General features: G+C 53.0%; 1 protein-coding gene across 1 annotated transcript; it reads left to right on the top strand.

Annotated features, from left to right (window-relative positions):
- Positions 1 to 4,321: 4,321 nt before the first annotated feature.
- Positions 4,322 to 8,656, top strand: LOC144168393 (uncharacterized). Its single transcript, XM_077697391.1, has one exon. It carries the CDS (start codon positions 4,322 to 4,324, stop codon positions 8,654 to 8,656), a length of 4,335 nt encoding a protein of 1,444 aa, XP_077553517.1.
- Positions 8,657 to 22,183: the final 13,527 nt, after the last annotated feature.

Below are 22,183 nucleotides of genomic sequence, written 5' to 3'. Positions count from 1 at the left end.
TGGGAACCTGGATACTACGTTCAACAGTGACATTTCACACCAGGGGCAGATCCAGCTGCAGGTGCCTACCTACTGTAGGGGGTGGTGCCATAATGCTGATGGGAGAGGGGGGAGGAGGGCGCAACCAACCAAAATGTCATGATTTGTTCTCAGTTGCACGCCAAGTACTTTTTTCATCAACGTATTTCAGACAACCATGTGACCGGTTTGAAAAGGCTCCCTCCTCTATGCCGTGCTTATACCCGTTGAAGGGGAAAAATTGGCGGGGGGAAAAGACCCTTTGCAAAACGGTCAAATCGTTGGCGGAAAAGCAGCAAGGCACTCTGGCAACACTGTGCACCCGCTGCGCCGCCATTATAAAGGAAGCGAAAAGGCTGCGAGCACAGAGTTTCTATGGAGTAGCTACCGTCCAGCGTCCACGTAATTGCATACGCGTCGTGGGGCAACAGACTCGTCAAGCCGTGGGCGAAAACGTGCCACCGCAACGGCGTTGCTACGACCTGCTTCCTTTCTAATGGCGTCGTCGCGTTCACCACCAGTGTTACCACCGCTGAATTCTCAGTGTTGACCGCCTTTTTGCAAAGGGTCCTAACAAAAAGTTAGGTGTGAGGGGTGCTTTGCTCGCCATGGACAGCGATGGTCCCTGCTGCGGTCTAAAGAATTACACGTGCTGAAGAATCAGTGTTGAAGGGTGTGGGGGAGGGGGTGGTGGTGGATTATTTAGTGGCTTTGAGGGGGAAGTCAATCGTGCAACCGTCACCTCCCCCCCCCCCCACCCCCTTTGGAGCCACCACTGTTTCACACTGCCCTGCCCACTATCGTGAAAAAGCGGAATGTGAATGTGCGAACATGGGCAGACTGATTGAATGTGGTGCCTGAAATTAATTTGGGTAGGGCTTAGCGGGAGGTTGATAGTAACAGATCACATGATGCAGCCATGCTATACAGTGCCATATTGCCAACAAGAGAAATCGTACAAAGCCTCCAGGCTGCCTTTTTCAGTGGGTGTTACATGATCGCGCAACTGATGTCAGGCCAACACATACCCGCATTTGCATCGCGAACCAAAGCCAAAGGGGACAAGCCAGGCACTGATGGTGATGAGCGTTAATGGTATCCTCTTTGTAACGGGGTGATGACGTGTCATCTCACCGAAGGATTTAATATATCTATGTTGTACTCTTGGTCAAATTCTAGCGCTGCTCTTATGTAGGGCGGGCTCAAAATAAATTTTGTCTGTTACAGGTGGGAGCTGTCCTAGGCAATATTCCTCGCTCTGCTCTTCTTCCACCAGCATTCTAATCTTCTTGTAGTCACCTCGCCAACCTTGAAGTTTACTCCCTCTATGCTTATGGGAGCCCCAGAGCTTCGGAAAACATAGTTTCTGGTTCTTTTCCACAGACCACGCATACCCCATCATCTTGTGCATACTTCCACACAAAGCTCTTGCTTCTCAATCATTCTGTTCTAGTCTCAAAAACCAAAGCACTGCCCTTGGAATTATCGTAGAAATTTTCCTTTCTGACGACCACTTTCTCTGCCCTGTACAACTGTAACGACGTTTTAGCTTCCATTTTTACTACGAAGCTGTTGTTGCTGGCCGGAATGTATGCGGCGTCAACAGAAAAACACGAGTCGTAGTTACTTTCACCGTTTACCGAGCACGTGAGAACGCGTTTTACGAGGAGCGCCCGGAGTCGTCCAGGCTTGCGCCTGGCGCAATCCTCCGGTATTTGCTTGTTTTGTACTACCTTACCTATAGTTCATTCCACAAGCTAGGTGCAGCACTGTGGAGGCTACATTGTTGTCCACAGCCCGCCCCCTCAGGGCGCCTAACTCACCGCGATGGAAGCGACATAAGGCGCCGGGGCCTTGCAGTGCCACTTTCAGAGAGGGGAGAAGGGATTGTCCTTTGAGGACCCCCTTCACGGCGAGTTAGGCGCCCTCAGTGGGCGCACTGTTGACAACAATGTAGGCTCCACAGTGCTGCACCTAGCTTGTGGTATGAACTAAAGTGCCCCAATCAATGATGCCTTACTTTTTGCTCCAAGCATCAGTTGCATTGGTATTCCGTCCGGGGCCGCGTATTCCCAAACGATATCCCATGAGGAACCCCGCCGACCACGCCCCCCTCAAACAACGACCTCACGCCGTGACGTCACTTCCGCTTCGTTCGCGACCTCATACGCCATGGTTTTTTTTTGTTTCCCTTTGTTTTGGGCGGCGGCCGATGGCTTCGCTCCGTGGACGAGGCTGGGCCATCCTCCCTGTACTGTGGCTGGGCCTGCAGCGCTGCGGAGCTGACGTACTACATGTGGTAGAAGCATGGTAGAAGAAGTTAAAGGCCCAACCACATGCAGCGTACTTTCGGCGTTTTCTCGCGTGGCGACGACGCGCGAGCAACGCTTCGCTCGCCTACGCTCGCCAGATATCGGCCGTCGACGCAGCTCGAGAAAGCAGCGTAAAGCGGGCAGCAGCGGTCGGGTTTCAGGCCCTTCTCGTGCTTTGGGGTCATTCCTTTCAGCAGAAGAGATTCAATTTCTTGTTAACTCTTGCGCGTACGAGGCGTGTGCACGGAAGTGGTTGGCTGGTACCTTCAGTGCAGTGCTAGGTGCGTCAACTCCCAACCATTACGTCCCCCCCCCCCCCCCCCAGTATTGAAATCGCGAAACAGTGGCTTGGATATCGGTGCTTTGCATGCAGATATAGGAGGTAAGTGATTGGCTAGCGCACGTACTCGCTCGCACGCGCACGGAGTGAATTCGCGTAAAATAATTTTGCCACATTTTGAGTATGTTAGATGTGGCATAATCAAGCTCTGATATTGCTCGGACACGTATGCATATTGCGTAAAAAATTTTGGCCTGGTGCAGAGTTATACAGTGCTCCCCCCGCTCTGAGGTGGTCACCTTACACGCCCCACACGCACGCACACAAACATTTTGCAATGTATATCGCACCTTACGCGTTGCATTGCAACGGCGGACCTGTACGCAAGCAATTGCTGTTCATCTTTATCGAGATTAGCTGCTTTCTCAGATTGCTCTACTTTTGGGCGCGAGAAATTTATTCCTCAAAACAAATCGGATGTCTATGCACACCTGTGTCACCTTCAGATACGCAGTGTTGGTATATTGTTTACACATTTTATAGCAACGTTTTTGTTGGGCACTGATAAAAGATGCCTGCAAATAACTATTGTTGCTGAGGCAGTGGTGCATTTTAAAGCCAAAGAACATTGTCGCGAAATTCGGGCCCCTCCATGGCTGTCTCTTTTTTTTTCGCTCGCCATATTGGGACCCAGCGGGAGGATCCCGGCGGAGCAGGAATGTTTTCGCCGCCATTTCGGCCCGCGGGGCAGTGGGCCATGTGTTTCGGAAGAGAGGGGCGAGAGTGCCGCGGCCAGCGGAGGTTCCACCCGCTTGGTTCTCGGAAGAGGCGCGGTCCGAGAGACTGTGCTCGGTGCAGCGCGGGGTTCACGACTCGGGGGGAGAAGGAAGCGAGCAGTGGCGGTGGAAGGTGGTGCGGTTGAAACGCGGCGGCCGGTTCTGTGGGCTGCGCTGTAGCCCCGAGTGCGACGACAGCGGCGACCTCGGCCCCCGAGAATTCCCCTCGAGGAGGGGACGGTGCGCGGCCCCGGTGTGCCCGAATTGCGTCGCCGATCAACGGGACTCATCGCAGACGACCGGCGAGCCGACGCATCTTCCCCGACGAGACCACCGACCAAAGTCCAGCTAAGACCTCCTGCTCTTCCCCACTCTTCTGCAGACTCTATAATCGCCTTCACTATTATCTTCCGCCTTCGCATCGACTCCGCGGACTTGATTACCCTCTTTTCTTAGTGTACCCTGTTGTGTGTACGGGTGTGTGCGTGTGTGTCTAGCGAGCCGAGTGTTAGAGTAGTTGGGGGGGGAAGCTCTCCTGCCCGCCTATTGTGTGCCTTACTCCTTCCCTCGTGTTTCTTAAGCCGAGCTTCGTTTTCTTTGCCTGTATTACCCTCTCTGTCTATCTGTTTTGAATTTCCCGTGAATGTGAAGTAAATTTCCGTTGTTTCGAAACTGTTTTCTCGTGCCCCGTCTCGTGCCTCACGCCAGCGGCCAATCAGGCGTGGACCTATCGCCGGTTAGCAGGTCCGAACCACATTCTCGAATTCGCACGTAAGGGGGAGTTGTTTGTCGCTCCTCCCGTCCGAGACATCGGCCACTAAATTATTACTTCGCTTAATTCTGTGACAAACTGGCGTCCGCGACAGGACCGCTAACCACGATTGGCCCGGGGCGTGAGGCATAGGGTAACGGGTGATCTTTCCGCGGCAGACAGAATGGCCGATCTGGAGCGTATAGTTGCTCTGGGTAAAGAGATGGGCTTTGAAGGGACCGCTCTTCAGGAATTTTTGAGAGAGGAAAGAGCCGCAGAGCGCGAAAGGCGCCGGGAGGAGGATGAGCGTGAGAGGGAGCGCGAGGTGCGCGAGAAGGAGCGCGAGGAGCGTGAGAGGGAGCGCGCGGCGCGCGATAAAGAGTGCTCAGCACAGAGGGTGCTAGAAATGGATAAGGAAATGGAACTCCTGCGCACGAGGAGCGAGGCTGGTAGTAGCGGCAGTGCAGTGGGCGACTTGAATGAAACCGAAGCAGCATCACGACCGCCCGCGGTTAGCCTGCACAAGCTGATGGCGGCGTTTAACGAGAAGGGCGACGATCTCGACGCCTATTTGACTCGTTTTGAACGTGTCGCGGAGGCACAGAAATGGCCCCGAAGTCAGTGGGCCACGACGCTCAGTACTTGCCTCACGGGGGAGGCTCTCAGCGTTTTCGGACGAATGCCCGCGTCCGATTCCGCTGACTATGACAAGGTGAAGCGGGCACTCCTTCTCCGCTTCCGCCTCACGGAAGAAGGTTTCCGAAAGAAGTTCAGGGGGGAAACGCCGAGAGACGACGAGACTCCATCGCAGTTCTTCGCCCGACTGGAAAATTATTGGGAAAGGTGGCTACAACTTTCCGGGACGGAGAGGGCTTACCAGGGGGTCAAGAGTCTGCTCCTGTCCGAGCAGTTTTTGGAGAACTGCGGGCCCCCTATGGCACTCTTCCTAAAAGAAAAGAAGACGCGGGACACCGAGGAGCTCGTCCAAAGGGCGGACGACTACGTAATGGCTAGGAACATGAACAACTTTGGGAGGAAAGACCAGAAGCGGGAGGACCCCCTGGCGGGCAGAACCGCAGACCCAGGCCGGCGCGAGCAGTTCGACAGGCAACCACATCCGCCAGCACCCGGCGTACGCTGCTACCTGTGCTACCGGATGGGGCACGTCGCCGCCCAGTGCAGAGCGAACCGAGGTCAACAAGGCCCGAAGAACACGGGTCTGGGGGCCGCAAGGAACGTGTCCGCCTGCTTGCAACAGGGGTACTCGAGCCTAAGCGAGGACAAGCATACCTCTGTAGACAACGCTGCCGAGCCTCTCGGGGCACCAGACCTGCCGGTGGTGGAGGGCCGAATCAAGGGCCGTCGCTGCAGGGTTTTACGAGACACGGGGTGCAACATCGTCATCGTCAGCCGAAGATTTGTGGACGATCGAGAATTAACCGGGGGCCACCGGACTGTTCACTTGGCGGACCGTACTGCTAGGAAGCTACCGGAAGCTCGGATCCAGGTAGACACGCCCTACTACAGCGGGGAGATAGTGGCGGGATGTATGGATGACCCGCTATTTGACCTCATCATGGGGAACGTCGACGGGGTGAGGCCACCAGGGAAGCCCGACAAAACATGGACGGCTGAGACAGAGGAGACACAAGTCAAGAGCGCGGTGACGGAGCCTACCTTACCCGCAGCGGCGGTGACGACCCGGCAGCAGGCTAGAGCGAAGACTTCGGAGAACTTCCGGGCCCTACGTGCGCCGACGCTTATCTCCGACGTCAGTGCGGGAGAAATGCGAGAGGATCAACAGGCAGACGAGACTCTGTTGCGGTGTTTTGAGGCCCAAAGACGGGGAACGAGGTCAACCTGCAAAAGAAATGGCTCTTGCGGGTTCTTCCTGCGCGACGGTCTCCTCTTTCGAGAGTATGTACCCCAATCGGGAGCCCCTTCCGTGCAGCTCGTGGTGCCGGAGCAGCACCGATACAAAGTTCTCCATTTGACACATGCGGGCTTGATGGCGGGGCACCTTGGCCGGGCGAAGACTATTGATCGGATACTGGCCGACTTTTTCTGGCCGGGCCTTCATGGGGACGCGAAGAGGTTTATCGCGTCCTGCGACATCTGCCAGAGAACCGTGGATCGCGGCACGGTCAGAAGAGTACCGTTGGAACGGGTTCCACTGGTGGACACCCCCTTCCGTAAGGTCGCCATCGACATCGTGGGGCCTCTCAAGCCGACGACGCGCAGAGGCAACCGATACATTCTAACGTTGGTCGACTACGCTACTCGCTTCCCCGAAGCGGTCGCGCTGCCAAGTATTGAGACGGAAAGGGTGGCCGAAGCTCTGTTGCAGATATTCTCGAGGGTGGGTGTACCCGAGGAGATGCTCAGCGACCGGGGATCAAATTTCACTTCCGAGCTTATGACCGAGGTGGGGCGCCTACTATCCTTGCGACTACAGACCACGACACCCTACCACCCGATGGCCAATGGCCTGGTCGAAAAGATGAACGGCACGCTAAAGAAGATGCTGCGCAGGATGTGTGCGGAACAACCGAGAGAATGGGACAGATTCTTGGAACCCCTTTTGTTTGCGTACCGGGAGGTTGCTCAAGCCAGCACCGGATTCTCCCCGTTCGAGCTGCTTTACGGCCGAAATGTTCGTGGTCCACTGGCCATCCTCAAGGAGCTGTGGACCGGGAACAAGGTGGAAGAAGAGGTCAAAACCGCCTACCAGTACGTCATCGACCTGAAGGAGAGGCTTGAGACAACGTGCCAACTTGCCCATGAGGCGTTGGAACAGGCAGCCGAGCGATACAAGGCGTACTACGACGACCGAGCCAAGATGCGTCACCTCCAGGCTGGGGACGAGGTGCTCGTCTTGTTACCCACAGAACATAACAAGCTCACCATGAAGTGGAAGGGCCCGTATGCCGTGGCGGAAAGGAAGGGAGAAGTTGACTACGTGGTGAATGTCGAGGGGACGCCCAAGACGTTCCATGCGAACATGTTGAAAAAGTACATCAGGAGGGAACTAAAATCAGGTGTCCCTGTCCAGACGGTGTCAGCCGTGGCGGTCGACATCGGGGCCGAAGAGATGGCGTGGCCCCTCGGAGGCGAGGTGGGACCGGAAGACATTGTCGTGTCGGATCACTTGACTACCCGACAAGCGGGGCAGCTGCACTCTCTGCTGTCGAAGTACAAAGGCATATTTTCGGATCAGCCAGGACTCACAACGTGGGCAGAGTGTTCTTTGTCCACGATGACGGACGCGCCGATCCAAGTGAGGCAATATCCGCTTCCTTTCGCTGTGCAACAGAACATCGAAAGGGAAGTGTCGGCCATGGTTGAAATGGGGGTGATTGAGAGATCCAGCTCACCGTATCACGCACCCGTCGTGCTGGTCAGAAAACCGGACGGCACTTACCGGTTCTGTGTGGATTTCAGGAGACTGAATGACGTCCTAGTGCCCGATGCAGAGCCTATTCCGAGGGCTGACTGTCTAATTGCGGAAGTTGGGGGGAGGAAATGCTTTTCAAAGATGGACTTTTCTAAGGGGTACTGGCAGGTGCCCCTCGATCAGGCCTCCAGGGAGAAGACCGCCTTCTCGACCCCTAGTGGACTGTATCACTTCAAAAGCATGCCCTTCGGTATCAAGACAGCCCCAGCAGTTTTCGCAAAGCTCATGCGGCGGGTACTGGACGGCATCGACAACGTCTACCACTACTACGACGACGTGCTGGTGGCCACAGAGACGTGGGAAGACCATTTGGTGGCCATCGACCGGGTGCTCGCGCGAATCTTGGAAGCCGGAATGATGGTCCATCCCAGGAAGTGCCAGCTCGGGTTCGAGCAGTTGTCGTTTCTGGGTCACACCATAGGTCACGGACACCTAGGTCCCATGGAGTCAACCCTTGACAGGATCCGGCACGCTGCCCGTCCGGTGACCAAACGTCAAGTGCGGGCCTTTTTGGGGTTGTCTGGCTATTACCGAGATTTCATCCCCGGTTACGCCACAGTGGCCGCCCCACTAACCGACCTCACGAAGAAGCTCGCCCCCAACACGGTTAAGTGGGGGGACCGGGAGCAGCGCTCCTTCGAGGAACTGAAGCGGATCCTTTCCGAGGCACCTGTTTTGCAAGTCGTCGATTTCGACCAGCCCTTCGTGTTACGCACCGACGCCTCCGACCAGGGGCTGGGGGCGGTTTTACTGCAGAGGAAAGGCGCCGTGCTCCACCCTGTGGCATATGCAAGTCGGAAGTTGCTTCCGAGAGAACGGGCGTACTCAGCAATAGAGAAGGAGTGCCTCGCCATAGTCTGGGCGGTGAAACACTTCAACTTCTACTTGTATGGGAGGGCCTTCACTATTCAGACGGACCACCAGCCACTAACTTACATCCGCCAGGCTCAGTTTACGAACGCTCGCGTTCTCCGTTGGGCCCTCCTGCTCCAGGAGTACGATTTCACCATCGCCAGCATTAAGGGGCGAGATAATGTCGGGGCCGACTACTTGAGCAGGGTGTAGAAGGACTACCTGGCTCCTGCGGCCTGGAAATGACAGCGGCTCCATTTTTTTTTTGCTCGTTCATGGGCCGGGTCATTGATATATGTGAAGTGTTCGTGTGCTCCGCGGTGAATGTCTCTGTGAATGTATAGCCAAGTGTACCCCGTGCCACGCTATGTAGTCGAATTTTCGCCTGTTTCTATTGCGGCTGCGCGAGATCATGTGTGAGTGGGGGGGTCCGCATGGCCTCAGAACTTTATTGCGCCATTGCGAGTGCGTATTGGAGTGTACTATGTATGTAGACAGTGTGTAGCTTTTTCTCTTTATCTTCCTCGACTTAATTTTCGGTGTATGCGGAGAAGCGCGGCCCTGTTCATATGCAACGCGCTGTTACTTTGTTATCGTGTGTATCCCCTCCTATGGCTAGTATGGCCACCCCCTTTTGGGCGATGTCGGTTACTTGGTGTGATTTTGGCTGGTGCCCGTATTTCGCTTTGAATGTTTGGTTTGAATGCTATTGGGAATAACATTCTTGATGGGGGGGGCAGTGTCGCGAAATTCGGGCCCCTCCATGGCTGTCTCTTTTTTTTTCGCTCGCCATATTGGGACCCAGCGGGAGGATCCCGGCGGAGCAGGAATGTTTTCGCCGCCATTTCGGCCCGCGGGGCAGTGGGCCATGTGTTTCGGAAGAGAGGGGCGAGAGTGCCGCGGCCAGCGGAGGTTCCACCCGCTTGGTTCTCGGAAGAGGCGCGGTCCGAGAGACTGTGCTCGGTGCAGCGCGGGGTTCACGACTCGGGGGGAGAAGGAAGCGAGCAGTGGCGGTGGAAGGTGGTGCGGTTGAAACGCGGCGGCCGGTTCTGTGGGCTGCGCTGTAGCCCCGAGTGCGACGACAGCGGCGACCTCGGCCCCCGAGAATTCCCCTCGAGGAGGGGACGGTGCGCGGCCCCGGTGTGCCCGAATTGCGTCGCCGATCAACGGGACTCATCGCAGACGACCGGCGAGCCGACGCATCTTCCCCGACGAGACCACCGACCAAAGTCCAGCTAAGACCTCCTGCTCTTCCCCACTCTTCTGCAGACTCTATAATCGCCTTCACTATTATCTTCCGCCTTCGCATCGACTCCCCGGACTTGATTACCCTCTTTTCTTAGTGTACCCTGTTGTGTGTACGGGTGTGTGCGTGTGTGTCTAGCGAGCCGAGTGTTAGAGTAGTTGGGGGGGGAAGCTCTCCTGCCCGCCTATTGTGTGCCTTACTCCTTCCCTCGTGTTTCTTAAGCCGAGCTTCGTTTTCTTTGCCTGTATTACCCTCTCTGTCTATCTGTTTTGAATTTCCCGTGAATGTGAAGTAAATTTCCGTTGTTTCGAAACTGTTTTCTCGTGCCCCGTCTCGTGCCTCACGCCAGCGGCCAATCAGGCGTGGACCTATCGCCGGTTAGCAGGTCCGAACCACATTCTCGAATTCGCACGTAAGGGGGAGTTGTTTGTCGCTCCTCCCGTCCGAGACATCGGCCACTAAATTATTACTTCGCTTAATTCTGTGACAAACATGTAACGTGCGTGTGACAGGCAACAGCTGCAGTGGCTAGATGTGAAAATTCAGAGGAGGTGAAACAAAATGTGCAGATGTTAATACCCTTACAAAAAAAATGGTTATGTTGACCCTAGAAGGGCTGTGCAACATGCCTCCATACGTAAAGAGAAAAGCCCTTGTAGCTCATGGGAGCACTGGAGTGCCACTGTAGAGCCTCAGCAGGATGTCTACGCCACGTTTCGGCATACAGCTGCACACCTGGCAATGCATGAGAATATGTAGTGTGGGTGCTCATTTTTCACGCGATTTTGGCATTTGCAATCACGTAATTGCATTGGCACATTTTCCCGAAGTATTGACCTGAAGCTGGTTGCATGAAAGTTGTTCCTTGTACACCGTCGGACAGCATACTATGTGGTGTGCTTGCCCTGCAGGATCTTGCAACGGCCTTTCTGAGCCCTCCTGTGCAGCAGTTTGTGTGCAGTAAAAGCAGAAGGCGCACCTTCTTGCATCTTTCGGTCCATGTAATGAATCATGTACACGTGGTACTGAAAGACAAACATAGGACGTAAAACACCCCCCCTTTTTTTAAGTCCTCGTGAGTGGGTGGGTGGGTGGGTGTTTTCCTTTTTTGTTTTATTATCATACCCTTTCCCTCATTTGCTCTCCTCTTTTCTATCTGCCTGCCATCCCCTCCCCGATCCCCCCGCCTCCAGCTTCTGGAGTCCACCTTGAGGTGCGACAAACTACGCCTGTTGGTAGACTTCTCTTACCTTCAAGTAGATGTGAACAAAATATTAAGCACAATACTCAAATGCAGGAATTTCAGTAAAGGTGATGTGTTAAAAAAATGAACGACCTCAAATATGCTGAAACAGTGCCAAAGTTGCCTGTTGTTACGAATGGGCCAGCGCCGCAGTACTTCCCCGCATCACTCCTCGGCTGTGCGGCGAAGCCACTCGTGCTCCTTCGAAAACAGGCGCAATCATGTCGGCAACAAGTTGCGACAAAGCCTCGTCAGACGCTTCGCTCTCTGCGCATTCAGCTGCCTGCGGCGGCTGAACTTCGGCGGCTGCCTGCACGGCTCGTCTCCACGCTCTTCAAGGACACAGAGGCAGGCCCCGGTGATCGCAACGGAGTCCTCCTCTCTCCCCTCTCTCGGACTCAACGTGCCCGAGGCTATGAACAGCTTACGAACTCTGGAAAGAGTGTAGTGCGTGTTCCAGCGTGTTGGCGTTTGACCGTTACCGCTTTCGGGTATAAATAGAGCTCCCAAGCGTTGTAAACCATTCCTGTTAGAGCAGCGAATCGATGTTGTCGCTCTGTTCGAGTCCTGTATTGTAACCTCGCCCGTCGGGGCATTGTTCTTTGGCTTCGGCTCACCTCTCGCTATGAAGTAAACAGTTTACGTTTGCCTATCAGCTCTGGACGTCTTCCCGGCTGCAGTTGGCCTTCGCGGTCGCAACAACTGGTTGGCAGCGGTCGGATGACAACTTCGTAACACCTGAAGCCAGCGGTGCGAGACCCAACACCACGGACGTCAAGGCGGCTTCGGACTTCGCAGAATTCACGGCGGTCAAGGGTGAGTGCGGGACTTTTCTTCACTGAGTTTTACCAGGCTTCTGAGGATAGCTGGTAGGGCGTGTTTTTGTCGCGTGGGTTATTCGCGCAAAACATTTTTGGAGCAGTGGGAAAGCAGTACTCTAGACCGGCCATGAATTTGAAAGCGTTGAAAAAACCGCAGTTGTTGGAGCTTGCAAAAGAGTTGCGCTTGGATGTTACGGACGCGCTGAGAAAGCCAGAGCTGATACAGGCTATGGGCCTCGTGCGCTTGTATGGTGGCGCCACTGATGTGCTGTGTTCAGCGCCATCTTGCGGGCAACGGAGGAATATTTTCTGAAGTCCGTGAGCAAACGACGTCCGGAGGATAGTACTCCGCGCAGTACGATTATTAGAAGAGAAAGAAGAAATGACCGCTATTCCGTTGTCATGCGATACAAACAGCCAAACGGTACTTTATTAAATAGAATATGGTTCGCAAAGGCGACAGGAAAGCGATGCATCACACAAAAAACAGTTCTAAACAAGCGCGGGATTGTCTCCGCGCAGCGCGCGGTCACGCTGTCATTTCGCAACGGCTTCCGCTGAACACTAGCAGCGCCGCCCAAATAAAAGATAAAAATAAAAAGACGGAAGCCCGCGGTGTTACCAAGAGAACGAGAGGAGTGCAGGAGTGTGCGTCTGTGTGTGCATCGCCTCCCGGAAGCGATAATGTATGTGTGAGGGAGGGTGTGATCGCTCCACCAGTGGAAAATTTTTTGTGGGGCCGCCGGCCCCCGAAGAGCATGAAATAACGGCATAACGTCCCAACGACGCCAGTAACGAACGCCTTGGTGTCTGTGGTCGCTTTGGTGGATTTCATTTATTGAGCTTTAGATCAGAACGGCTGGGTTAGAACTGCTGGCATAACCAAGCAGTTGGCGGACAGCTTATTGTGAGGAGAAGACCGACTACGCGACTTCATGGTGCTTGCAGAAGCGAATTTCTCCCGTGTATACACTCCACTGTGCCTTGTATACACGTCAGGAAGTGATTTGATGTGTTGTGTGTGCGAAATAGCGGCGAAAGGTTTGTGTGTATATTGCGACACCATGGATAAGCGGCTTCAAGAGCCCGAAGATTCAGGTTTGTAGAGGCAGGTATTTGAAAATTCCAACTGCTTGAGTAAACTCTACCTCAAACTGCTGAAACTGCGATGAGTTCGTTGGATGGGCTTATGAAAATATCGCAATACTTTTTGAAGTGCTTTCATAAGTTTATAAATGCGTACTTAATATGCGAATACTTTTGGACGTAGATGCACGAGACGAGGCTTTCATGAAAGCCTCTCAATGTTTATTTACCGTGTTTATCGCTCGACATAGACACGGGCACAGAAATGGTAGATCGAACAACAGGAGCTTTAATTGTGCACAAATGATTCCTCTCGCATTCGGAGTGCCCTTGATAAAATAAGACCATTTTGAATAATGGAGATTGTTTCAAAGCTGACAGAGTTGTACGTGATGATTGTGTGACTACGCTGGCATGACTACATGCCAGCGTGAATAGTTGTGCTGGTGCAAGTTATCTTTGTCAGCAAAAATATTTTGCGCAACAAGCCCCACTTGAACTCGCTTTTCAAACGCAAACTACAAGTTGTACATGTTTGAGATATTTGAGTCCTTTCAATAAAAGTGTAGATGCGAGTCTCCGAATTGTGGCTGGTGTGTGTCCATCTGTTTACGGTTTTGTCGCAGTGTAGCGTGAATATTTACGTTTCTGCTTTCATTTTAGAGCTTCATATTTTGCTGGTATGACTACCTGCAATTCAAGCATGCATATCCGTGGGTTGTTCCATGTATTTTCTTATGCGTGCACACCAAAGGCTATTTGAGGCGCTACAAAAATATGCACTGGATACACGGCATTTTTTTTTTTGCAGCGGTCTTACGCCAAGTAGCGTGCACATACAGAAATGCATTTATGGATCTGTTCTTTTTATTTCTTTTCGGCTACTATGTGCTTCGTGAACGTCGGCGTCGCAGGCAGCTGACCGGTGTACTGTCGTCTGCTTTTATTGGAGAAGAGGCGCTTTCTAAATTATTTCGGCTTGTATTCCCGCACAACTCGTCAGCGTAATATTTCTATTATTATAACAACTGATTTTTTTAAAAAAACGTGGTAATTGTTGTATACTTATTTAACGGTTGTTGTTTAAATTAAGCCGCGTAGCGAACTGCTGTATATGTTTATTTTGTTCTTCAGAAAAAATTCCGCCGCCGCTCCCAGGTGGCGCCACATGTTTATTTGAAACTGCAGTGCACGAGGCCCATACTCGCTGTTGGGGCTGACGATGACGAGCTGTCGGAATGCATTGAGCTGATCAATGACAGGGAGACCGCTAAACGTCAGGCGGAGGCTGAGCGCCAGCGTAAGGAGCTCGAGCGTGAGAAGCGAGAAGAGGAACGCGAGGAAAGAAAGCGAGAGCAGGAACGCGAGGAAAGAAAGCGAGAGCAGGAACGCGAGGATAAGAAACAGGAACGAGAACGGGAGCGACAGCATGAGCTGGAAATGAAGCGTCTAGACGTCGAGGCGTCTCGACCTAGGCGTGAGAGTGACAGCAGCGCGCCAAGCGTACAGTCTGCGGCGACTGAGCGACCTACGTTGCGAATGTGTGACCTAATGCGACCCTACAAGGTAGGAGAAGACATCGGTCTTTTTTTGGTCAACTTCGAGCGTACGTGTGAGAGGGCCCAGTTTAGCCGAGACTCATGGCCGCAAAAGCTGCTTACGCTTTTGCCAGGTGAGGCATCCGACGTGATGGCCCGCTTGCCAAAGGAGGAGGCGGAGGACTATGAGAAAGTCAAGTCTAGCCTCCTGCGTAAGTACAGGCTGTCAGCAGAGGCGTTTCGCCAGAAGTTCCGTGAAGCCGAGAAAGCCAGGGGCGAGTCGTACTCTGAGTTCGCCTACAAGCTGAGGGCAAACATGGAAGAGTGGCTCAAAGAGGCAAAGGCCTTCGGAGAGCACGACAAGGTAGTTGAGTGCTTCGGTCTTGAGCAGTTTTACCGCCGCCTACCTGAAAACCTGAGACTCTGGGTGCAAGATAGGCCAGGGGTAAATACTGTGGATAAGGCAGCTCAACTAGCCGACGAGTTCATCGCACGTCGAGGTGCGCAGGGGCCGAAAGACAGCCAAAAAGAGTTCAGGCCGAGGCCTGATAAGTTAGGGCCGAAAGGCAGAGCTCCCTACGAAAAGAGCGGAGCAAAAGTGACCGAATCCGCGAATAATGAAACGGGCTCGGAAAACGAAAAGAGCGCAAACGCAGAGGCACAGCGCCGAAAAAAGGCTTTCGAAGCGCGCAAGCAGTCCGCGTGCTACAATTGTGGAGAGACAGGGCATTTCGCAGCTAGTTGCAAAAAGGGCAAGCTTGTCTTTCACAGACCAGGGTGAGGAGAGCAGACAACTTTTAGAGCCCTACGTACGCGAGCTTGCAGTTAACGGCAAACCGTGCCGAGTGCTTCGCGATTCCGCGGCAACAATGGACGTGGTCCACCCGTCCTACGTCGAACCGCACCAATTCACGGGCGATCGCGCGTGGATAAAGCAGGCCGTAGAAGCGCAAAGCGTGTCTTCCGATCGCCAGGATAACCATCGATGGTCCCTTCGGAGAGCTCGAAACCGAGGCCGCTGTCTCTCCCAGCCTTCCGGTACAGTATCCGTATCTTTTCTCGAACAGGTCCGATCAGCTGCTGCGCGAAAGGGGACTCGTTTTCGGGGAAGGGATAGTGTTCGCGCTGACGCGCTCCAAGGCTCGCGAACTCGGAGCGAAGGCGGCGGTTGAAAGCAGGAACGATTCGCGAAGAAAGGAGTTCGAGGGAGAGAGACTCCAACGGGAGAACAAGCACCTAGAGCACAAAATTCAACTCGAGCAGGAAGAAGCGAAGCCCGAGTTAGAAAAGTTGCTCGAAAAAGACCTCGTTGTCGTGGATAGAGAAACTGGCCACGGTAACGAAAAGAAAGTAGCAGACGCTCGGGAGCGCGAGTCGGAAGCGACCGTTGCTGCCCCGCAGCGCGTCAAGGTTGCTGAGAGAGATAACGACGGCGCATTAGCTCAGACTGTCGGCAGAGGGCAGTGCGTGTCCACTGAGTGCGATAATGTGTCGGCGTTTGTTTTGGAGATCTCGGCGGAGTGTTCGGACGGTTCAAATTCGCGGGAGGCCTTGGGAACGGCTACCGGTCTGAACATGAACATTTCGCGAGATAGCGAGGTTTCGCGGGAGTGCGGAAACCATGAGGCTACCGAAAGGCAACACGACTCCGCTGAAACGGAGGTTGTTCCTTCGGACGGTAGTGCAGAAACGAGAGATGTGGTGGCAAAGCCTGCATCCGAGGCAGCGAACGGTTTGCACGGTTCAGTTGGGAGAAATGACGATCTCGCCACTGAGCAAGCCGATTCCGTCCTGCTACCAGCTCAGGAGGAATGCGTAACCGATGAGGTTACCGAGAGACCGCACGAGTCCGCTGAAACAGAGGTTCTTTCGTACGGTAGTGCAGAAACGAGCGACGTGGTGGCAAAGCCTGCTGCCGAGGCAGCGAGCGGTTTGCACAGCTCAGTTGGGAGTCATGACGATCTCGCCACTGAGCAAGCCGATTCCGTTCTGCCACCAGCTCAGGTAGCTGACCTCGAGCAACAGCCAGCTGAGCTCGTAGAGATTCAGGTGTCGCGGGCGGCTGAGCCGTCTGTTGAGACAGGGCAGCTTGGATCTAGCGTAGCCTTGACAGCCGCAAAACAGAACGAAAACACCCTTCGGTGTTCGCTTGCTGAGGCTGTCGCCGTAAGCGCGAGGGACGACGAGGTAGTGACTGTACGAAGCTACCCGGTGTCTAAAGAGCTCGTCGTGCCCGTGTCACTCCCAGCTGATGCTCCCGATGATAGGCCAACATCGGCTGAGCTAGTTGAGGTTGCGGTGTCGACTGCGGCTGAGCCGAAGTCGGGAACCGACCAGCCTAGAGAAGAGAACGTAAACGCGTTCCGGCGTTTGCTTGCCGAACGCGTTCGCGAAAAGGCGAGCAAGAGGGATAGAGGGAAAACTTCCGCGCGTGCTTGCGGCGCGTGTTTCAGTGCAGGCACGCGAAGGGGCAAAGCCGTGAGCTCGCATCGCGCCAGGGGGACGCCGCCTCCAAGAAGGAGTGCGCGCCTCTCGTTTGAACGATGGAAAATCCTTCTCGCTCCTCCGCGCGCTCGACCTTTGTCGAACAAGACGACCGATGTCCTTTCACGCGGTCGCAGCAGTCTCTTTCAGAGAACGGGTGCACCTAAAGTGCGATACAAATTGGGGAAAGCTCGGAGCAATGATGAGAGCTCGAATCGCAGCTCTCAGCGCGAGAAGTGGCTTGTAGACGCCTGACTTTCTCTATTTCATTGTTTTTCCTGACGCAGGTTTCGCCCTTTACGATTGCAATTTTTTTGTGTGGGACATTTCCAATCAAGCGAAATGTCACCTTTCAGGTTTGTCACTTGTCTGAAGTACTGCTGGGCAAAAATATAACTAGAGTAGTTAGTTTTTCGCGTACTTTTCGCAACTAAAAGCCTGGTAGAGCTTCAGTGTGGATTTGTCTTCGCACTTGCCGGCGATGCGGTTGTGTCTTCCTGTGTTGTTCTGTTGCTTGCCTGACCAAGCCAGAGACGTTCTTGGGGAGCCACTACTCGTCCAGTGACCCGCCCGGTGAAGCTCCAGCACAGTGTCGTACAGCCCAGGCCTGGAGTCGAGCGTCTGCCGAACACTTCACTTCGACAGCATCCCTCCGGACAACGGTTGCAGACCCTTGTCCATCGGGATCTCGGACCCCCGGCGGAGAAGCTGTTACGAATGGGCCAGCGCCGCAGTACTTCCCCGCATCACTCCTCGGCTGTGCGGCGAAGCCACTCGTGCTCCTTCGAAAACAGGCGCAATCATGTCGGCAACAAGTTGCGACAAAGCCTCGTCAGACGCTTCGCTCTCTGCGCATTCAGCTGCCTGCGGCGGCTGAACTTCGGCGGCTGCCTGCACGGCTCGTCTCCACGCTCTTCAAGGACACAGAGGCAGGCCCCGGTGATCGCAACGGAGTCCTCCTCTCTCCCCTCTCTCGGACTCAACGTGCCCGAGGCTATGAACAGCTTACGAACTCTGGAAAGAGTGTAGTGCGTGTTCCAGCGTGTTGGCGTTTGACCGTTACCGCTTTCGGGTATAAATAGAGCTCCCAAGCGTTGTAAACCATTCCTGTTAGAGCAGCGAATCGATGTTGTCGCTCTGTTCGAGTCCTGTATTGTAACCTCGCCCGTCGGGGCATTGTTCTTTGGCTTCGGCTCACCTCTCGCTATGAAGTAAACAGTTACGTTAGCCTACGGCTTCTGGACTTCTTCACGGCTGCAACAGCGGCTGGCCGCTCGCATCATACACGCTACCACTCGTATGTCGGAGGCCACGGAGCTTGGATCGGGTGCCCCCGCCCGGTCGCAACACTGTGAAGAACCAAAGGTGTCATCCTAGTTCATTCAGGTTCTTGTAAGGGTGGTAACTTTGGCTAGTCGGTACACTATAACTAAAAAACAGCACGAACAGATGAATACACAAGGAGAGGAAAGACGCAAACACTGCTCACAGCTGAAAGTTTATTTTTTTAACAATATGAATTCCGGCGTCATCAACGAAGAAAAGGTGAAAGCTATACAATGACAATCTTAACCACATACAAAACATGAACCCCATGATACCGAACTTTGTAGACACGTGTCACATCAGAAACATCATATGGGGGTCCAGCTGCCAGCAATAACGCCCATGTGTACAAGATTTTGGCACACGTTAAAGATCCCCAGGTGGGCCCTCCACTACGGCGTGCCTCATCACCTGCACTACGTCGGCGCGTTAAAGCCTACAATCAACCTCTGAAACAAATGCCTCCTAAACAAACGAGTAAGGGAAAATATGACAATGGTCAAGGTTCAGGCAACCTTTCTTGCGAGGGAGGACTAGGCAGTGTTTGAGATCCAGATGACTTCATTTCTTTCTGTGGCCTTCTCCTCCTATCTCTGATCACTAATTGAATGGTGCCAGGTGAGTTTATGCATTTGCCGCTGCTGCTGACTTTGTGGACTGACTGCATGCTGCTGGAAAAATGGGTGCGCTTACCACTGCCGTGCCTGCTTTTCCATTTCTGAAACTTCTCTTGAGGCGAAGTTGGAGATCGTTTCGCGTGTGCCTCCTTTCGCGAGCTGTTTTTCTTGCTCTGTGCATCCTTTTTAAGTGGAGTGCAATTAGTATGCAGTGGACCTTCACTTCTCTAAATCAAGATAAACTCAAGAATTGAGCTCTTTGGTACAAACTCGTTCCACTCACACCAATAACTAAAGTGGTTGGTTTGCCTGTAGTCAACTTAAAACGATCCATTTGGCCTTGTAAAGGACTGGTACATGGATAGCCATACCCATTTCACCTGACACTGTTTAGACCCGTGAGCAGTGACAGAAAACTCCTTTGTAGAGTTGACCATGCGGCTGACAGAGCTGAGGCGTACAATGAGATGAAGCTATTCAAATGCCATTATTCGGAGAAGGGGGTGGCACACTTCTTGGAGAATATAGACATTTCAAGTAATCAGTTGTTCTCAGTATTTGAATTCATGCTACCCCTTGTATGGATAGTGGTCATCCATCACCTAGGCTCATCCATCTGGCCTGTAGAGCAGCCATTGAGGCTGGCTGATGCTGTTGGGATAGAGTGGCATTTCGAGTTTTCCGCTGGGCAGATCGACCATCAGTGACAATTTCCACCGATCCAATGGCAGGACTCACTTGTGCACTTGGCCCAAGATGAACTTGCTGTCGGTTTATTTTGCCTTCAGGCTTCAGTTAGAAGGTGGTTTGTGGGTGTCCGACCATTTTACATGACATGTAGAGCCCACCTTGTTGATGGCTACCAAGCCAAGGTGAAACTCTGACTGCTGCTGCTTTACCGTTGCAAGTTGGTGTGCTGAGTCTAGAGCCTTTTAAAGCATTAGGTTGTGATTGAGCTGTGTTGAGTAATTTTGGCAGACATCTTGAAATCCCCGCAACTAATCATTCACGAACCAGCTTCTCTTGAGGGCTGCTAAAGATTGCTGGGCCAGTGCGTGAAGCCTTGTCACAGTCTTCAGCAGACTCTTCTTCTTGAACTTTTGTGTTCCAGCACGCTCAACCATATACAGCAAAATATCGATGATCTTATTTTGTGTCACACAAATTTCTGAGAAATCCTGGCAAAATTGCATTGTTTTCAGTGGGCACAATTTTGGCTGTTACGAATGGCCTTACGCGGGCCAGCGGATGATACGAACGAGCTGGTGAGGCGCCCGACGTGTCAGAGTTGCCGTGACCGCAGAGCAAGGGACAGCAACATACAAGTACAGACTCTCTCTTCCCTCTGTGCCACTCTTTCTTCGGGAATGGCCGGGCTGTTGTGGTGCGCACGCATGCATGGCGTGCCGAGTTTCCATGCCGCCGGTACCAGGACAATGCTGCTCTAGAGAGAAGAGCACCTTGACAGCCTTGGGCAGGCAGGTGCTTATGATGCAGTCGGCTAGTGACTCAACTTCTCTTGATTTCTGGCATCTCATTGGTCTTGGGTGGGGTACAGCGATGGATCAGAGGTACAGCACTTGCATTGTATGTGGGAGGTACCGGGTTCAAAATCGGCATACCGCCAAGCACCCACCGGTTTCTCTAATGGGTACAGGTGTCCTTGGTCGAGTGTGGACCCTTGAAAGGGGAACTTGTGACTGGAACGCTGCCTTTACCCTTGCGAGGGGCCCCCGACCCTGGTCCATCTGGCGGGGCCCCTGGCCGTCATGCCACATTGCGTGGGGTGAAAGAGTATAATGCCATGTCCTGTCACAGGTGGTTATGGCGTCCGCCGTGTCTGTGGAAGTCACCATGTGCATTCGTGTTCCTTGGTGGCGACAGGCAAAACGCTAGACGAAGAAAAAAGAATATAACTACCTCGGACAGATGGTTAGTGCTGACCCCAACCATGAGAGAGAAATGTGGCACAGAAGAGGTATGGGTTGGGGAGCACATGGCAGGCACTGCCAAATAACGAAAAGTGAGCTAACTCTGTCACTCAAAAAAAAAGCTGAAACTTGGCGCCTTACTAAACAAGTAGAAAGCAAACTTGGGTTGGCTCAACAGGTCATGGAAACAATAATGTTAGTAGTAACACCCGGGGACAAGAAACGAGCTACCTGGATCAGGGAACAAACCCGAGTTGATATCATAGTTCAAGCAAAGAAAAAAGAATGGACTTGGGGTGGCCGTGTGGTGAGATAAACCGACAACCAGTGGGCGATTCGGGTAACAGAGTGGATACAAGGAGATGGGTCTAGAAGAGAAAGGCCAATAACACGATGGAGGGATGAAATACAGAAATTCGGTGGCCAACAGTGGACTCGAGTAGCGCAGAACAGGAGTGGTTGGAGGTCTATGGGAGAGGCCTTCGTCCTGCAGTGGACCTGAGCAGGCTGTTGATGATTTATTTATTTATTTATTTATTTATTATTTATTTATACTGTCAACCCTCACTTGAGGGTCATTACAGAGAGGGAAGCATAAGATATGGAAAGCAAATACAGACATTGACACTTTCAGCAACTTCGAACAATAACAAAATAGCATATTTATTGCTCGGCGAAGTAAACATCAAGAGCACATTCAAATTTCTTAACGTCAGAACTTTCAACAATATGTCGCGGCAATTTCTTCCATGCTTCTATGACATCGGGAAAAAAAGATTTACGAAAGACACCGTGCGAGCACCGAAGGGGCGCTGTGTAGGAAAAAGGCAGACCAGGGAGCTCGGTGATGTGCCTGCCTTCTGAACTCTCACGCTAGCCAAAGAGTGGCAGCGAGTTGCCACTGTGGTTGCTGCAGAACATTAGAGGCTGGCCTTACAGCAGGCGTGCTCAGTGCAGCCTTGCACTTGGGACATTGTCTGACACATTTCTTTGCACAGACTGGGGCCTCTTCCTCGGCCTCTTGGCAGCGGGCTGAGGTGGCGGGCGTCCAGCTGGCACCCTGTCACCGGCTTCCTTTAATTAGGGTGCACTGTCAGAAGATATGGGGAGTCGACTCCAGAGAGCCAACAAACCCCACCGAATCCACAGGGCACAGGTGACAAAGGGGGTGGCCGTCTGATGTGCGGCTTTCGCCGACCAGAGCGGCAAGAATGAGCAAGAGCCTTGAACAAAAAAACAGCACAAAGACTTATATTCAGACAGGCAAGTTACAAACACAAGCACGAGGTAACGGATCGATAATGACAGACAACTTAGATTGAATTCAAATACAAGAAACAGTCCAATTAGACAAAATTATACAAACAGGAGCGTTAACAAATGAATATTACAAATCGGAGCAGTTAGCTAAAGAGAAACGAACAGTTCGATGCATATGAGAGACAGAG

Source organism: Haemaphysalis longicornis, unplaced genomic scaffold, assembly GCF_048455015.1.
Source record: "Haemaphysalis longicornis isolate Haplotype H1 unplaced genomic scaffold, Haemaphysalis longicornis Haplotype H1 scaffold_2, whole genome shotgun sequence".
Lineage (NCBI taxonomy): Eukaryota > Metazoa > Arthropoda > Arachnida > Ixodida > Ixodidae > Haemaphysalis > Haemaphysalis longicornis.
Note: the sequence above shows the minus strand (reverse complement) of the source record. Positions and strands in the feature narration are given on the sequence as shown.